This window comes from Melospiza melodia, chromosome 3, assembly GCF_035770615.1.
Source record: "Melospiza melodia melodia isolate bMelMel2 chromosome 3, bMelMel2.pri, whole genome shotgun sequence".
NCBI classification, from domain to species: domain Eukaryota; kingdom Metazoa; phylum Chordata; class Aves; order Passeriformes; family Passerellidae; genus Melospiza; species Melospiza melodia.
This window is the reverse complement of record NC_086196.1, coordinates 64,140,070-64,158,878: the sequence shown is the minus strand read 5'-3', so window position 1 is coordinate 64,158,878 and position 18,809 is coordinate 64,140,070. Positions and strand designations below refer to the sequence as shown.

Below are 18,809 nucleotides of genomic sequence, written 5' to 3'. Positions count from 1 at the left end.
AACAGTCCTACACCCCTATGGATGGTTCCATAGAGCCATATCTCTCTTGTTAGAACTCTTGTTAGGTTTTTCAAGGTCCCAGTCCTTCAGCTATGTGATTCCCTGGCTGTACAACCAGCCAAACTACTGAGGAGAGAGCCAAGGTGAGTGTTTCAGTTTGCCAGCTCTGTATCTTCATCTTCTCTAAATATTTAGTGCAGACTAATTGGCTATGCATTGTGTGAGCAAGATGGAGGACTGGGTGAGAATCATTTGGCTGAGATTGTGCAAGTTCCAAATGATGATTGCAGGATTTGGGAAGCAACACTAGCAATTAAGCAAGCAGCAGAGTGGAGGAAGTATACTTCCCACTGAATTGTGCAGACTGCAGCCTGGGCTGCTCTTGCTCAAGAATGTTTGTGTGGGGTACTCCTAAATGTATACATTGGCAAGCAAAGGGGAAGTGGATGTCACCTGGGCCACTGAGTATCTGCATGATTTCAAGTCCCTCATGGATACCTGGAAACCTCTAAAGCAGTTTTCCTGGATGAGGTGCCATAACTCACCCTGAAACAGCTACTCCTGCAGGACATATCTTCTCACTAGGAAAAGTTGTTGTCTGGGAGACCTGTGTGCTGAGTCCTGTGCTGGCTGCCAGTTGACTGACTTCTGGGTAAATCCAGCTTCCTTTTAGAGCTGGCATTTCCCAAGGGCTCAGGAAATACCTCCTGGGGCAGCTTCTGTCTCTTTATTGGTTTGATGTTCTCTGGATGAGAGAGCACCAGAGCAAGCAGTCTTGGATGTCCTGCTCACACCCTCTGTGGTCTGAAGGCACGAAAGCTTGATTGACTAAGCTGAAAAACTTGTAACGTAATAACTTTTGTATTTTGTCCTGGTTTGGAAATGTGTTTCATTGAATATTCAGATAAGCTTTGTGCAATGTGGGATTTGCATTTATTTTCTCCCTGAAGCATGTCAGATCAAATAGAAACACAAACTACACAACATAGAGGTCTCCTTGTGGCTTGCACTGTTGTGTGCCGTTTCTGTTGTAATTGGATAGGGCTTATAGCATAAATCTGGAAAAATTTTAAACTAAAAAAGGCAATTGTTTCTATCTGACTGTAGACATATTTCACATCACTTGAAAATGTGAAGTTGGAAACAGCTCGCTAAGGTGACAGCCTAGTGCCACTGAACAGTGGGACTTCTGCCACTGACACTAGTGGGAGCATGATTTCACTCATTTTTTCACGCAGCATTTCTTTCTAGGTCTTGTTCTCTGGTCCTTTAGCCTTGACACCGAGTATTCAAGCCTGTTCAAATGACACACGTTGGTTTTACTCAGTCCGTTCCCACTAGTGAATTTAGACCCAAAGCCAACAAACTCAGCGCAGAACAAAATCCTTTTGCCTCCCCTTGATTATTTTCACGCTTACCGGCACAGCTAGGGGCTAATAGCAGGGGATGCTGCCGGAGTTTCCTTTGTACGCGCAGGGCGATGGTGGGGGATCACCACAGAGCCAGCGCTGCTTGCGCGGGGCAGGGGGTGCCCGCAGCGCCCAAGTAACTTGCGGGGCGGGGAGGCGCGGGCGGCTGCCGTGCATGCGTGTGCGGGCAGAGGGGCCGGGGCAGGGCCGCTCTCCACAGCGGCCCCGGCCCTGCAGCCCCGCCGCCCGCCCGCCCCTCCCGGCCCGGCCCCGGCCCCGCTGCCGGGCGGGCGCTCCCTGCGCGGCGAGCGCGGCCGGGGGAAGGCGGCTCCCGCCGGGCCCAGCGCGGCGGCGGATGGCGGGGGGGCCGCGCCCGGCGGGGGCCGGCGGGGGCGCCCGCTGAGCGGCGGCGGCGGCGATGCCGAGGGGCCCGGCTCGGCGGGGCGCGCCCGCGGGGCCATGAGGGCGGGCTCCGGCCATGGCCCATGGCAGCGCGGCGGTCATGCTGAAGTGCGTGGTGGTGGGGGACGGCGCCGTGGGCAAGACGTGCCTGCTGATGAGCTACGCCAACGACGCCTTCCCCGAGGAGTACGTGCCCACCGTGTTCGACCACTACGCAGGTGAGCGGGCGGGGGGTCCCGCTACCGCCGGGGGCGGCAGCCGCTCTCTGCCCTCCCTCCATCCCCCGGCCTTGCCCTGCCGGGGGGGGCGGCACAGGGGTCGGCCGGGCTTGCCCCCCCTCACCCGCTGTGTTTCTCCCCTCTCGCAGTCAGCGTTACCGTCGGCGGCAAGCAGTACCTGCTGGGGCTCTACGACACCGCCGGCCAGGTGAGTGCCGAGCGCTGCCCGCGGATCCCGGCCCCGTCCCCCCGCCCGCCGGCGATCCCGGCGCTGAAGTTATTCGCAGGGCTGTGGTCCGGGCTGGGAGCTTCAGAGGAGGCTTGGCGGGGGTGGGGGGCGATTGATAAAATCCGGCTTTAAAAGAAAGCCATCGATCCAACCTCGATTCCCGAGGGCGGGCAGGAGGAGACGGGCTTTATTTTTAGCGGTGTTGGGGCCGAGGCGCCACGGCATCGCCCGGCGCTGGGCTGCGGGGATGCCCGGCGCCTGCGGGGCACTGCTCGGGCCGGGCATGGCCACCGGCCAGACTCCCTTGCTCGGGATGCCGACCCTCCCGCCGGCTCTCGAGGGGTAAATGTGCCCCGTTCGGCACAGAGGGCACACGCTGCCTCCGCCGCCTCGGGTCGGATGGAGAGCTAGGCTGCCGCAGCTTGCCTTGGTTGTGGTTTACAGCACTCAAATAGCTACTAAGAGTTGTTCGAACTAAAGGTGGAAAATAACAACATGTAATTCTCAGCCACTGCCTTTGAGATAACCTGGGTTTATTTTGCTGTCCCGTACAACTCAAGCGATTAATTTAGTTAAGATCATTACAGCCAGTTGTGAAAGATGCTGTGATGTCAGCATGGCTCTTGAGTAACTTTAATGATGGATAAAATACTGGATGTTTGGAGGGGTCACTGGTCTAGTGGTTTCTAAAGGGCTCCATGATTCAAATCATCTCTTCCTCAGCTTAACTTGCATGGCACCAGCCACGAGCCAGGTTTGGTCTCCAGGGTTAGAGTACTGTCTGGGGATCGCTTATTCGAAACCGTTTGTGAAGAGCCTGAACCCAGGAGGTGCAGGGCATATACAGAAACGCAGCATGGGTTTCGGTAAAGTTGTGTACTCCCTATATTAAACTTCTTCTTGCAGTGTGAGCATGTGCTTTGGTCTCACATGACCTCAGACATGCTTCCTTGTTGTAAAGAGCAACTCGTAAGACAATCTCGCTGAAGTCGCATAGACTGAGGCTGTAAATTTTAACCATGTTGTTCCTGTACTTAATTGAACAACTGCTGCCTGAACTAGTGTACCTTTTTAGATCTATATATAGCCTTGAGTTAGGGAATCAACATTTAACCAGTTTTATATCTCTGTTAGGCCTGAAATCAGTAAAAAAATTAATTCCATGAGAATTGTAGGAAACAGCGCCATTTCCAGAAAGATGATACCCTGAAGGATCAGACTCTTCCTACAAAGACTGACTTCATGCTTGTCATCTCCCTGATATAAACACAAGCTAGTCAAATTTATGCCAGCTAAGTGCATTTCTTACTACTATCATAGTCCTGTTTTTGAATAGTAATTAGTTCAGAACACAGCTTTAAAATGTTCTTTAAGTAGGTTGCAAAGTGAGGATCTAGTGCTCAGACAAAGCAATTGGTTAGTGTGCAACTATTTGGTTTTTTTTATAATGAGCATTGGAAAGTGTGAAAGTGAGCCTAGCACTTCTGTACATATGCATGGTTTATTTGGGGATGCTTGTTCTGGGCTTGTTGCTGTTAATGTATGTGTTAGCTCTGTGTAACCTCAGCTAAGGTGGCTTTGTGGTACCCACTCTGCCTGAATGTGCTGACTGCAAACACAGGTGATCTTTGGCCTCCTCAAAAGTCAGTAGGGCAAACTGGCCAGTTTACAACAAACAGCAAATTAACGTGTTCCTGTTACACTAAGAAAAACTTTTCAGTGTGAAATTGTATATAGAGAAAGTTGAGGTAAGCTTTTCCCCCCAGTTTTTGAAAAGCTGAAATCTTAATTTTGAATTCCAGGGCAGTTTTTCAGGCACCTAGAAATAGATCTTGTTGGCCTGATTCAGAGGACCCTCAGTTCACATAAGGTGTTTTAATGAGGCTACCTTTACAGATATATCTGGTCTTGGCAAAACTCCCCTTTTAGTCAGACCTGTGGTACTGATAAAATCTTTACCACTCTCCCCATCCCACTTCAGCATGTTTGGGGAACTGGTGGGTGCCAGAGACTGCCCACAGGAGCCCCATCCCAACGTCCAGTAAAACTAAAGCAATTTCATGCAGTCAAAAGCTGCTTTGTCAGAGCAGCTGAGAAGCCTGTCTTCCCAAAGCCACACAATAATAGAAAGCTTACATTAAAACATAAATATATAAAGAGCAGAAAAGACATGAGTTGATGATGTCTTCTCTGTGTTGGGGAAACGGCATGCTGTACCTGGTACATGCCTGCTGCTCCCACAGACTTCTGTATGGATTGGATACATTGCTGTCCAAAGCTAAAATTTCTATGCCAGCATGCATCTGTGCTTTTGTTTCTAATTCTGTCAGCCCCAAATAATTTTACTGTAAGATTTTGGCCTGATAGTATAGTTTTATAAAACTTGGCTGTGTGTGATCACTGTGGTATCTAAGCAGTTCACAATCATCAGCACGTTTGTGCTTCCAGCCCTGGACAAAGTAAATAGGTCCAATCTACAGATGTCAATTCAGGGGGAAGAGGAGTGAAAGGGGTTAATGAAAGTTCAGATAGTGACTTACTCCAAATGCAGAAAGCTGTTAGCAGAAGAAAGATTAAAGACAAGATTTTGATTAATAGCTGGTGCACAGCAGGCTCATCACCCTGAAATACTGGCTTATCAGTGTGTGGGTCTCTTTAACTTGCGTGGTTATGTATTTAGCAACTTGTGACAGACTTTGCTTTGGCAGAGCAGTTGCAAGCTTTTGAGTTCATCCAGTACTCACTTCTAGCTCGCTTCCTCACAACACACACAGGATCACATGTAGTAACTATAACGATGACATAAGGCCTCGTATCTTCGTGAGTTTAAAGTACGTTGAAAACAAACCTATTAAAATCCCATTTTTTCCTTGGTAATATATATATAGCAAGGAAAAATGCCACTAGTGGTTCACAAAGTTCAGTTTACACACAGGCCTTTGAGTGTTTGTGAGTTCAAGAAGGCTTTTCTCTGTCTGAAAATACTGAGGCCCTGGTTCAGCAGAAAATAGCCAGTACAGCTGCTGGGCTGTGGAGGCTCAGAGAGCCCATTTGGGCTTGCAGCTGTGGAGGCAGCCTCCCATAGCAGGGAGGTGGGTGGGAATTCAGTGCCATTCCTCCAGCAATTCCTCCCAGAGGTGGAGCTAGCAGCTCCTTTTAGCCTTGCTGTTTGCAAGGGTTTAGAGCAGGTCTTGGTTTCCCCAGAAGATGTGAGAACTGTGGCACCTACCTACACTGAAGACACATCAGTGCACTTGATATTTAAACATGAGGTGCCTGTGATGCCTCTGGCTTTGCAGCAGCCTCTTCTGAGAGACTGTGGGTCAATACTGCTCTTCATTGAACAGGGGTGCATGGCAAAATCAGCTTGGGAAGAGAACCATGGCTTCATCAGGGGTCTGTTAAGATCACCATGTTGGAGAGGTTTTGAACTGCTGGCAAGTGATTATCATTTTGCTATTCCAAGATATCAGAAGTAATACTGCCAGCTCTCAGGAAGTTAACATTTTTGGAGGATGTGGCACCTCTTTGTTAATCCACAAGCACTAACAAAGAGGTTCCACATGTCCCTTTGCCATGTCCCAAGTGGTCAGAATAAGTGGTAGGACACACAGGAGTTGCCTTTTGGGGATTTTGCTCTATATTCAAGGCTGTTGTTTAAAATGACAGCTGGAGTCTATCCTTCTGCCGGTTCCTTTTACTGCAGGATTTTAATTCATAGTGTGCCTTTCTTCCAGTGTGTGCCGAACACATACAGGAGGAAGCCTTGCTCTGCTCCTGTGTCTTTGCTGTAAAGGACGGTTGGGATCTAGAGGAAGGATGGGGGAGGCAGTAGCAGAGCCTGTACTGCTTGTGTTGCTCTGGGAAGAGAGATGCTGAGGCATGGCATGACTGTTTTGTGCAGATTTGGCACCAAGCCAGCATCTGGGCAGAGCAGGGTATGGTGAATCTTACTGTGGTGCAGTGCCTCATAATAACATTTATATCCCTCAGCATCACTTACTGTTGATACTAGAGGGGCCTGGTCAGACAAAGCTGAGGTGAACTGTGTTCCTTGGCTCTCTGCTTTTATATCTCTGCCCTAAACATGCTAATACAGGGTCTGATAAAATGAAGCTCTTGGTGCCTTCTCACCTGTCCCCAGAACAGTACCACAACACATGGTATTCACAAGCACAGAACAAGCCACTTCTTTGCACATATCAGCCCAGATGGTCACACTGGTTGCAGCCAGAGCCATCTTAATTCAGGTAAACTGATTTTTTGGCTGTAACAGAAGCCCTGATGCTAAAGCAATTTTATATTTAAGTTGATCAGGCTGCTGAAGTGTAAAAAGCTAACTCAGTTATTAGGGAGATGAGTGTCTGCATTAAGGAGAGGTGTAGAAACAAATGGTTATAAATGTGAAGGTGTCTGTATGTGAGGTGTGGTTATTAAAAATGGATAGTTCCCAAACCTGTGGTGGTTGCTATAAATAAATAGCAGTAATCCTTATACTCCTTCCTCTTTGTCTTGGCTTTGGTAAGTAGCCCTGGTCTAGCCCTAGGTACCACTCCAGTATCTTACTGAGAAGAGAGGCAGCTGCTGCTCTGTTGCAAAATAGAAATGTCCCTCCCCAGAGCACACTGCTCCTTCTGAGTTGCCCCTACCAGGCAGCCGTAGCTGCAAATGTCAGCCTGGAGTGAAGCAGTCTCACACAATGCAAAGCCTGCCACCCTTTGCTGCAGAGGTGTAAACACCGAGCCCTCCAACACGATTTTGGCAGATCTAAACGTGAAATGTCAGCAGCCAACACCCTGTCCCCTTCCTGCCCCCCCTGTGCCTCCCTCCTCCCACATGCATTTTGCCTCACTCCCTTTCCATGTCCCAGCCGAGCTGGCAGCTGGCACTGGGGAGGCTGGGAGCTCATGAGCTCACTCCCAGCCCAGCGTGCTGGCCTATGAATAGCTCAGCCTCCGCTGAAGCTGCTCTGTGCCTCAGGATGTTGCCAGCCACGTAGATTTAACAACTGGATGTATGCAGATAAAATAAAAACATGCCTAGATTCTCCCTTTGGAATTTAAGTTTTTCAGTGTAAGAGGAGGTGAAGTGCCTGAGCTAACAATCTGTGTTTAGAGCTCTCTAGATAAGGGTTTAAGCAAAGACAGACTTTCTCTTTAAAAGGAAAAGGACTTATACCTTCAGATTGGTTATTAAAAATGGCCTTGCAACAATAATACTGTCAGTGCAAAGCCTGCATCTAAACGCCTCTGCGTGAGCTGTGACTCATGCTTTGAAAGCACAGCAGCTTTCCTAGAAGGATAGGTAAGCACTGTTATCACCAGATAACAGGGGAGGTGCAGAATGGGAGATGGTGTTCTGAGTTCCCAGAAGCATCCACTAGATAGGTGCTGGAAACTCAAGACAGTTAACATTTCATTTTCAGAGTGCCGAAAGCCCCACGGTACTTCTGAATAGTGACACTGAGTTATGTTAAAATCAAATCTAAGGGATCCATTTGAAAATGTAGATCCAGAATATCTTTGCCACTTTAACAGCAAGTTAATGGCAGAACAAAATAAAGAACACAAAGCAAACCAAGTTTGACAGGTTCTCTGAAACTTCAACTTTTGATATCTTAGAAGCACATTTTTATGAAGACTACTGACCTAGGATGGACTCCTGCTAAATGGTTACATGGCCAAGTAAAAAGCCCTTTTTTCCCAGGTTAAGATATGCTTTAGTTTGTGACAGAGAAGTGTCTGAATTTGACCAATTTTTAATTTCTTTGAAACACAATGGCATCTTGCAATGCTATCTAAACATGACCAGCTAAAAAGGCAACACTGAATACAAACAGTTACTGCTCTTCCAGCACAATGTTATTGCGTATCCTCTTACTTCCCAGAGTTCATTTTAAGATTGTGCATGCACCTGCACTCAGCTGAGTATCAGATAATCTACAGCTGTGCTGCAGGAGGCAGGGGTGATGGAATGGGACAACTGGCTAAGGTAGCATGACTTGGGGAGTTTTTCTGATAGAGAACATATGAGACCCTGGGAATTTTTGTCAGGTCCATACTCAGACTTCTCCATTGAAATCTGTTTTCTTTGCAAAGAACTCTACATATTTTGGTAAATAGGAGAAATATAAAAAAATGCAGTTTTCATTTATAGCCTAACTCCTGATTCAGCCTCCAAACTACATCTTAAAAGAAAGTAAACAAAATTAATGGACCACTGTCTCCATAGCATGGACGTGCAATGTAAAAGGGTGTGTTAGGGTCTAATCCAAAGCTCTGTGTTAGCTGGCACTCTACTGCTGATTTCAGTAAACTTTGTTCCAGTTCCTTATTAAGAACACACGGACAAAGTGGATGTAAAACCTACTTCAGCAAAGTTTTGTTAGTCCTGGGCATTCAAAATGATGAGCCAGTTCCTCCTACCCACATATACCACTACCCCAAAAGTCTAGGAAATTTAAATGGTTTTGCCCTTTGCTGCATGTGGGTTTTCTTTAAATCTTTGGCCTTCATCTATCTTCATGTATCAACCTTTCTCTGCATCTGTGAGGTACTAGAAATTACTCTTTCATTTAAAGGTGAAAAGGATGTGCTTTTTCTTTATAGAGACTCCAGGAACCTGGTAATTAAGAAATAATACAAAGCACACTGGTTCAAAATCCTGCAGTTCTATTGTGAATAATAAACTTCAGCATCTCAAAAATGGATGCTTTGGGGCAGAACTTCAGGACTTTTTTTTAAGACTCCAAATTAGCACTTGCATTTCTAACAAAATTGCTCCTGCCCTAATGAGAAAAAATGCAAAATAAGAACACAGAGGAGAAGAACTGTGTCTTTTTACTGCTCTGTTCTGGGGTTTTATAAGCAGTCTATTTGTTTGAATTGGTGATTGGGTGAGTTGTGTTAAGAAAAATGTCTGAGTGCTACGTGACACTTTCAGCAGCTCTGAAGAGGTTGTGTCATTTGACACTTTACAGTTACTGTCCCCAGTCTGTTTTAATCCTGCTCCATGCTGCATCTGTGCTGTGGCACGTGTGCAATAATTCTTTGCTATGCCAGGCACTCGCTGGTGTGCACATAAAAATGCAGGTGGCAGCATTATTCTCCAGAGCAAAGCAACATCTGTCAGCATCCTAGGTGAGTATATTGCTCCACATGAATAAAACACAGATTCAGAGTACCTCAGGCAGCTTGTGCTCTAAATTAGATGTAGTCACAAATACTTTAAGATCATCATTAGGACTTAGTGCTACTTCCTTGTTGGTCCTATTTCCAGTTGGGATTCAGTGTTGGAGTCAACGAGGGATGGATGCCAGGTGTGACCTGGGATGTGTCTTTAGTTATGACCAACAGATAGGCCAGCCACAGGCAGTGAGATGGCTCAAAAATTCCTCACTTAAGAAAAACTGCCTGTGGTTTTTCTTTCAATTGCCTTAACATCTGCTAAGTGTTTTATCACATTCTTCAATGGGAGCTGCTAGCCCTAGCAAACGGGACTTGATATAAAACAAGGTGCAGAAGACTCTTAGGAACTCCTTTCATTCCAGAAAATCTTTCACTGTGATGTGTTCATTCAAGGTGCACATGATGGCCCTGGCACTCTCCTGAGAATTTGTGTGATGGGAGCTAACCTTGAGGAGGCAGCAAAGCTGTAATCTTCTATGTGCTCCTCAATACTGGACTGAAGAATGTGCTTTTGGGGTTCATTTGTAAAAGGTGAAAGGGAATGGGACACCTAACTGATCAGTCTTCTTGTCTGATCAGTCTTTATACAGGTAGCAAATGAAAAGACATATCTGATATTATATGGATAACTGTACTAAACCAACTCTACTCTGTAGGCTGTCTTGCCTGTGGCAACAGGTCATATTCTTCTGGGAAAATAAAGTCAGAGAACCTATCTTTCCAAAGAGCAGATTCTGCAGAGGATCTGTCCAGATCTCCTGTGTCAGGGTGCATTTTATTTTTTAGCTTTATTTGCTGCATCTATAAGAATAGAAAATCCTGATTGTTCATGGCTGCAGACACAACTGGGGTGAATTCCCTTCCTGGGGAAAATGGAAATCTGGTGTGGAAAAAATGCTGTTCATAAAGTCACTGACAGTGAGAAAAATGCAGAGCAGGACTGAAATTTCTTACGGACAAGGAGTGAAAGGGTTTGTCCATGCCAGCTACTCTGCCATTTCTTAGGAGCTCCATAGTGTGTAAACAACAGGTTTAGGTGAAGGTGTTCAAGTGAAACTGTGCCTGCAGTCAGCTGGATACATGTTCTGTTGATACAGATGCTAAAATAATAAGCCCTATAGGGAAAATTCAGGGACTTTCACTTTTAGAAAACCAACCAGCAAGTTGAAGTTCTCATGGTGATGGAGAGAAGGGAGTGTGCTATTGAGACCATCTAGGAAAGTACTTTGGCATCACCACATGGCAAGATGTAGCATTTGGACAGTACTGAATTCCATATTAAGTCTAGGATCAAATCTGATCACTTAAAGGCAATTTTGTATATAATAAAAGAAATATGCTCTCCTTCCTGTCTCTAATGATCTAAAATCCATCTTAACTAGGCTCCATCTTCCAGCTAGTTATTTCTGTCTATCCAGAAAAGCTTTTCAGAGATGTAAGCAGTTGCACAGTTCTCAAATATGCCAGGGGGAAAGTTTTGTTATTAAAAAAAAAGGTAATTCACAAACCCTGGGCTTTTTCAATGTATAATTCATATGTCCTTTGAACAGTCCTCCTCACAGGAATTCAGAAATGGATTTAGATCAGTTTACTTCATTTTTAGAATACAATGGAAGAGCACTTACTCTGCATACTTGCAGACTTTTCTATAAATTAAAAATAGATGCTGGGCCCAAACCAACAGTTTTTTGCACTCTCTGGGAATCCTGTGCTAACAAACCACAACAGGACAATTCTGCTTTCTTTAGCAATGCAAGCTATATCCTCAGAAGCCTGTGAAGAGACAGAGGGTCTGTAGTGCACTTTTCCCCTGCAGCCAGGGAATAATCACTGCATCTTTCTCGTTTTGCATGTTCAAAAGCTAGGGGCTACAGATGTAGACAACTGAAAAATCAAATGCAGTCATCAACATAGCAAAGCCTGGGTCGTGGAATTGGCTGAGCAGACAATGCACTGTCAGTCCAAACTGCAGCTTTATGCCAAATGGTCCTGCATTAGTGGTGCCTTGTGAGTGGCAGTGCCAGGAAACCAGCATCCTGGGGGACGCTCCACCCTCCTTCCTTGCAAAGGGTTACAGTGTTACACAGCCCAGACTGAAAAATCTGAAGAGTGTTTTTTAGCCAGAGAAGCAATTTATGCTTGGCATGGGGCAGTACAGGCCACTTCCCTCTCTCTCCTCCCCCACCAAGTGTCTTGTAGAACCAGAAACCACAGGGTGATTCAGCGCAGTGAAGTCTGGTTCCTGGTGTACTTTTGCAGCAAGCAGTTGCTTTCAAAACCTTTAGATAGAGGCTTTGCCTGGTGCTTATGGCAGAGCTGCAGATCAGCATTTAATTCCAAATAATTTGGGGGAGATGGCGAGATGTGTCCAGAGGTAGCTGTGAGTTGTTACTAAGTCCACATTTATGTACATCAGTCATTATGGTTCGCTGGTTATGCTTTCCAAAATATTACAGGGGGCCTTCTGAAACAGAAACTTATTTTCAGGGAGGAAAAGTAAAAAATGCAGTCTTGAAAGACAGGTTTGAAATGCATTTCAAAAACTGAAATACGGCAATTCATAATAAGAGAAGACTTCTGACTCTTGTTACTATGAAGTGGTTAGAACAGACTTTTACCAAGGATTTTACTCCGCAAAACTCTGCCTCACTGCACCCCTCTGAGCAGTAGTGATTACCCTTTGCTGCATGAAGGTTGGATTCCTCTAGCAACTCTGCCTGATGTCTATTTTTGGCTTACCCTCTAAAAACAGATGGCTGGGAGTGAGAACCTCTCCTTACGATTGCTGTTGTAAGCTGTGAAAGCAACAGATGGTTGCTAACACAGAGATCACAAACGCAGAGGTTTTGAGCTCTGGTTTTTCTTCCAGTGGTGCAAGCTTTATTTTGTTTCCACCCATCCACTTTATACCTCTTGGAATAGAAATAGGTTTATCAAGGATTTGTCAGTATAATTGAAGATGCATTGTTAAAATTTCATTCCTAAACTGCAAAACACATAAAATAATTCATTGCTTTGGTTCTGTCAGAACAAGACACCGACTGTGAATTAAAACATGATGCATCTTAGGCTCTTGTGTCAGTGTTAATGATACACCATAATTTGGTTTCTCCTATTTTCTTAAAAACACTAGCAAAGAAATAAAAATCAACCAGACAGATCTAGGTTAGCATTGTCTTCATGACTTGCAATGGCAGGTCTGAGAGGCCTGGACTTCCTCAAAGCGCTTGGTCAAGGTGTGGGAAGGTAGTGGCTGCAAAGGACTAACTGCTTTCCATCTCTCCAAAGTGGCCAGAGAGCCCCCAATACCATTCCAGATGAGCAGGAGGCCTGTGCTCTCACACTGCTGACAGAGGGGTGTCTCTGCAGACAGACTCTGTGTGTCCATCACTTCCACTGGAGCTGGGAGGAGCATGATACCATAAATCAGGGGAGCCACAAGGTCTCTACACACAGAACCTCTGTATGTCAGCGCCTCGCACCTCAGTGTTCTAATAAATATAAAGAAATAGTGCTTTCTGTGGGTCAAGAAGGTTGTCCAGAAATTATTATACTCCACTTTGTCTGAGTTTATTTTTTTAAAATATCCCACTGCACATAAGCTGTGTACATCAAAGGCTTTTGGAGTGCTTTGCAAAGACTAATGCATTATTAAGCTAGCAAACCCCTACAGATGGGAGGATGCAAACAGAGAGAGGATAATGATTTGCTCAGGACTACATACTGTGTCAGTGGCAGAATCTGGAATACAGTTTCCTTTTCTTTAGCTGTGTCTCAGCTGATATCCATAGAACTGGGCAAAAGTATCACTTCAAAATCAAATGCATGACTTGAAATGGGACACTGTGTTCTGCTTTTGGTCTGAGCAAACCCATGAAATGAAGAATATTTTAATGCTGTGGAACTACAATACCATTCTTCTGTCTGCATCCAAAAAGTTTCCCAAGACCTGTTTCTGGACACGTAAATGTTGAAAATAGCCAGATTTTGGACATGTTAGAGCAAATCCTCTTCACCATCCAAAATACAGTATTCAAACACAAGACAGCAAAAAATCTCAGGCAGATGATTAGGTACTGTAACATGGAAAAGGAGACCTAAAGGATAGATTTTAAGGAACCAAGATAAAGGCAATACTAGACATACCTTCAGCCTACCATAAGAAGACATAGCAATTTTAAAGCCTGAATTTCTATTGTCCACTTTAAAAACAAAACCCCCTGTTTGTAGTTGAGAAGCCAAGTCCTTAGCTCCTTCATCTCATCTCCTTCTTTATGTCTGTTGTGTACTAGCAGCTGTCCTGGCTTTCCACAGGGATACTAGGGAAATTATGAACAGCCCTGCTGTAGTGTCACATCCTTTAGAGGGATCACAGCTCCACAGAACATTAATTAAGTCAACATTCTTGTGTCCAGCTTTGTTTGAAGTTAATATAGCCCTCATATTTTCTGTATTCACCTGCTTCAGCAAACAATTTTTTTTAAACTATATAGTATGTTGGAGAATGAGCTGTTTCACTATTACAGCCTCAAGTTTTTGAGACTTATACTGACTATTTCAATCCTTAGGGGCTTTCTTGCCCATCTTATTCACATTCTTAAAATATTCCTGCTAATATCCTAAATATTTTTAAAGTCTAAATATATATGCAGTGCCTCCCCCAATCAGATTGTCTAATTAGCTAATTGCTGTATAGTGTGGTATGTACATACACTCAAATTGGAATCTATGTTGACTGGCTAGTATAATCAATTTTGCCATTGCATTTCAATTTAGAATAAACCACATTTATTTCCCTTACACTAGATTGAGGAAATAAATTATAGTTGAAGCAATAAGATTTTTCCAGGCTTCTGTAACATTCAGTCTAAATTAATTTGGTATTTCAGATTCTTCTACCAGTTGTAGCAGTTATGCTGGCCCAATAAATCAGAGAAAGTTTACAGGTTTTATTGCTGTTTTTGAGGGGCTGTTGGGAGGCAGAAGGAGTCTTTAAGCCCAGATGTCCTACTAGGTGCTGGCAAAATTTAACCAGGGTTTCTCCCAGGAGGACTCAGGACCAGTCCAATCATGGGTGCAGCTATTGGTGTCAATGCACACCTGATGTTCAGAGCACACACAAGGTTCAAAGGAGAGCCTGAGAGCACTGTCATGTTTCAAGCAGCAAGGCTGGTGGGTATAGCCAAATTCTCTGATAATTTAAGGAAGCTTAAATGCAGTGAAGCCACTGCAGCAAAGAGCACACACATGATGTATCCAATCACATTGTACCTGCCTTCTGTTTAACTCTTAACTACACTTGCCCACAGCTGGCCCAGTGCAAGTGGAACAGGGTATAAATCAAAAGGCACACAAACAAATGCAGGAGCAGGAAAGGAAAGGAGTTCAGACCGGAGAGTGGCTTTAAGAAAATGATTAATATTTGCTATGAATAAAAGGTCCATCTGTAATTTGAAACGGATTAACTAAAGAGCTATTTTAAGTTTAATGGACTAACAGTAATTTCTGGTGACAGTGAAAGGCTTTCTCCATTCCAGCTTTTATTGCAGGAAGTATTCTAGTTACCCTAATCCAGATATGAGATTTTTAGAAAAAGCACAGTATAGAGATGGCAGCTGTTTGGCAGTAGGAACAAATTACAGCTTTTAAGTAGATTTTAAAAAAATATAACTTATTCACTAATACCCCACATATGATTTAGAGCTGAATTTCAGAGCAACTGATGGGTCCACTGTGTATTTTCATGCAGATTTTGTACTCCAGAGAACAGAGTAATTGGTAGTTGAGAAGTTTCTTTTAGAATTTTAATCTCCACCCCAGAAAATAAGAGTGCAACCCTGAGCAGGATCTAGCTATATTCAGCAGTAAAAGTGAAACATAAAATACACTCTAAAAAATCTAACTGCATGCTAAAAGAGTTTTAACTTCCTGTGTTGGTGTTTTGAAGTTATTTCTGCTTTCTATGATGAATGTCCACACATTTGGAAGAGACATGGTTACTGTTTCTTTCTTTCTGAATCAGGGCAAGAGCATGACACTGGCAGGGAAAAGACCTGTCAAATGTTGTAGCTTCAAAGTGGTGTCAGTTACTGTGGTTGTGAAACTGGGAAGCTCTATCAACAATTAACATGCTCTAGCTAATTGACAAGCCTGTTTACAAAGCTAGAGTGGATACTCAAAATGGCATAAGAGTATGACAAGGAATGATCGCCTCCTTGCTACTGCAGAATTTCTGCCTGTGCTTATCTTTCCTCCAGTTCATGAGAATAACAGCTCTCTTCCCACAGCTGTTGACTTCCAAATGGAAAAATGAGCCAAGCAGAAAGGGTTCTGAGGATGTTCTCACAGTTTTTCTGAAATTCAAGTGACCATGTTTAAAACCTAACAAATCAATGAAGGGCGTTTCTGAGGGTGTGACTATAGGTTAATAATCTGGTAATGTGGCTGTTCCCAAGGAAACAAAAATTTAATTTTCTGTCTCATTTCAAACATGGACTTGAATTACATTTCTGCCTCTATGTTTAATGAATGAATCATTGCAATATTTGTGAGATTTAATTAAGATGGGGAGTTTACATGGGAAAAAGGGAAACTGCTGCAGCAGCCCTAATAAACTGGTGTTTACTGTGGAAGGTATAAATCCAGCATTTGTTAGTGTCACTGCAATGCCTGGCCTCAGTCTTAGTTATCTATGTTGCAAAAACCACCAAAACTCTATAGTAGGAATGGTAAGGCATTGGTTCACTGCCAAAGACCAAAGGAAGCCTTGCAGAGAGAAGCTCTGCAGAAGGGCATGCTCCCTCTGGCTGTTAGCTAAAACATGGGGCAAAAATCCCTTTCTCCCTTGCTAGAGAGAACTCTGATTTACAAGAGGGGCAATGCTCCTAGGTACTTGTCTTCCCACAGTGTGGTATACCCTGGCAGTAGGACTGCTGACTTTAAATGCTGAGGCTCTAAATGTCCTAAATAACCTTTTCACACTAACTCCTCTCCCACACTCCCAACAAACAAATAAACAAAGGCATTAATATTCCATAGTGTTCTTGATTCTGAATTTCTGTTCCATCTAATCCTTTGCTGGGCTTGCTAGTAGAAAGCACAGTCAGACAAAAGAGGTCCCTTCAGATCCTTCCTACTGCCCTGAACACTAGGAACAGGACTGTAAGGTTTCTAAGAAACAAAATTCTATGGAGGGCTTTAAATATCACCTCTGTGTATGATCCAAAATAGAAGATTTAAGTGCATCAAACAGCCTTAATCTAGTCTAGCTTTGTATAACCTGGATGACTCTACAGCAGTCACACCTGCTCATTTCTCTACAAATAGTAGTCTTTGATCTGCAAGTATGTTTGAACCATAAGTCTTTTGTTTTTTTCCTGAAGTGAAAACTTTTTGAACGGTAATCATCTGTATATTCTCACAGAGAAGCAAGTTTCTATCAGTACTAACACATTTTTCAAAATATTTACATTCACATATAGTTATCTTCATATGTAAATTTTGCTCTAACAGCGACACTAACTAGCTTGGAATAGTTTTAAACATTCAGAAAGTTTGCCTCAACAACCTTCATGAAATACAAATACAGTTTCTGAATATAACTGTTAAAATACAGGCAACAATTTAATATTGCAGATAACAGAATTTTTCTTCCTTAGGAAGACTATGATCGTCTGAGACCTTTATCTTACCCTATGACCGATGTCTTCCTTATCTGCTTCTCAGTGGTAAACCCTGCTTCATTTCAAAATGTGAAGGAAGAGTGGGTACCGGAGTTGAAGGAATATGCACCTAATGTTCCCTTTTTACTAGTAGGAACACAGGTATATTTGGTTCTGTTCTACTTTTATTTAAGCAATTAGGATCATTGTATGGTGCCTTTTCTCTGGGCTGGAAGTTGAGGCCCAACAGGACCTGAGCAGCACCTCCTTCTGCCTTTGGAGGAACAACCCTTACAGGTGGCAGAAAAACACAGATACGTGCTGTTCTCCAATGAGCTATCCCCATTTGTTAAAAAAACTTATGTCCATTGTAAACATGGTGGCAAGATGGGCTGCATGTCTCCCATGTGACTTTCTAAAAAGTCACAGGACTTATTGAATAAAATTGTCTGCTCATGCCCATGTTATGGAATTTCTTGGGTTTACAACTATTAGTCACATGCAATATTTGCTGAAGCAAAGGAAAAGGGGAGAAATGAGACAATTTCCTCTTGCTTCTCACGGGTAGTGGACTGGGCTTCATTTATGAAGTGACCCACATGTTGGTGTTACCTATGGGTTAATCTTTCTGCCACTGCATTTGGTGTTCTAAGATGATCACATCTAATTGAAGTGATGAATTACAGAATAAATGTTTCTTCCTTCTAGATTAAAGGTTCACAACTTAAATTGAGGGCTCTTGAATCAGGAAGGGTCCACAATCTGAATCATGCCATGACTCCATTTTTATAGTGATAATATTCCATTGAATGATTCTCCTTTAAAAAGAGGGTATCATTGCCTGCTGACTTTTGTTTAGAGAAAGTATTCCAGAATGACTTCAATCTTTCTTGCTAGATTGATCTCCGTGATGACCCAAAAACTCTGGCAAGACTGAATGATATGAAAGAGAAGCCCGTATCTGTGGAGCAAGGACAGAAGTTAGCAAAAGAGGTAAACTGGATACTCCTAAATGAAACCAAGTAACAAAGAACAAAACACCCCTATTTCTACTTGACTTAGTCTTCCTTTACCACTTTTTGCATATCTTTTAGCAGTCCACATATGAAATCTTGTGACTGCTTACCAGTTAACAACACTTACATTAATGAGTAGACCTATGTAATTATACTTTCTTGTCAGTAACAGTTCTAATTTTCAGTGTAGACACTTGTAAAAGCTATACAAGCTATGTAAATGTTACTCAAAGATAATTAAAATCCACAGACTGGTGGAGGTTGGAAGGGACCTCTCCTGCTCAAGCAAAATGTTGGAAGCATCTTTTAGACACTATTTGAGAATGTTATACTACCACTGTAACTACTGTGTGGATAATGCTTATCAGGACACTTACAGAGCATTTATTTTTGAAACACAAATGAGTAATGTAATAATTTTTTGCTCTTTAATTATCAACCATATCTTAGGCACCCACTGCCAATCTAGAGAACTTACTTCTTTCCCACAGAAACCAATCAACTTAAATACCTTCCAGATCTTTGGACAAAAGATAAATATTATTTTCTCCTACAGCGGGGTGCACATTCAGATAACTTTTTTCAGATTGCAGCCAAACATTGTAATGTTGCTATGGGGGGAGAAAAAAAAAGCAGAAGTGCTCAGATGGAATTGAACAGCTGAGACATACTGCTATTGAATTAACT

The 18,809-nt window shown here is 43.5% G+C and overlaps 2 protein-coding genes across 3 annotated transcripts in view; one reads left to right on the top strand and one right to left on the bottom strand.

Annotated features, from left to right (window-relative positions):
• The first annotated feature begins 1,848 nt into the window (after positions 1–1,848).
• Positions 1,849–18,809, top strand: part of RHOQ (ras homolog family member Q) — a 23,935-nt gene continuing 6,974 nt past the window's right edge. For both annotated transcript variants that reach the window (XM_063152053.1, XM_063152052.1), the window contains exons 1-4: positions 1,849–2,029; positions 2,179–2,237; positions 17,104–17,268; positions 18,004–18,099. In XM_063152053.1, coding sequence (XP_063008123.1) covers positions 1,888–2,029; positions 2,179–2,237; positions 17,104–17,268; positions 18,004–18,099 — 462 coding nt within the window. In that variant the 5' untranslated portion in view covers positions 1,849–1,887. The remainder of the gene's footprint in view (positions 2,030–2,178; positions 2,238–17,103; positions 17,269–18,003; positions 18,100–18,809) is intronic.
• Positions 13,602–18,809, bottom strand: part of PIGF (phosphatidylinositol glycan anchor biosynthesis class F) — a 24,262-nt gene continuing 19,054 nt past the window's right edge. The window contains exon 6 of the mRNA XM_063152051.1: positions 13,602–18,067. The gene's annotated coding sequence lies outside the window, so the exon portion shown is untranslated. The remainder of the gene's footprint in view (positions 18,068–18,809) is intronic.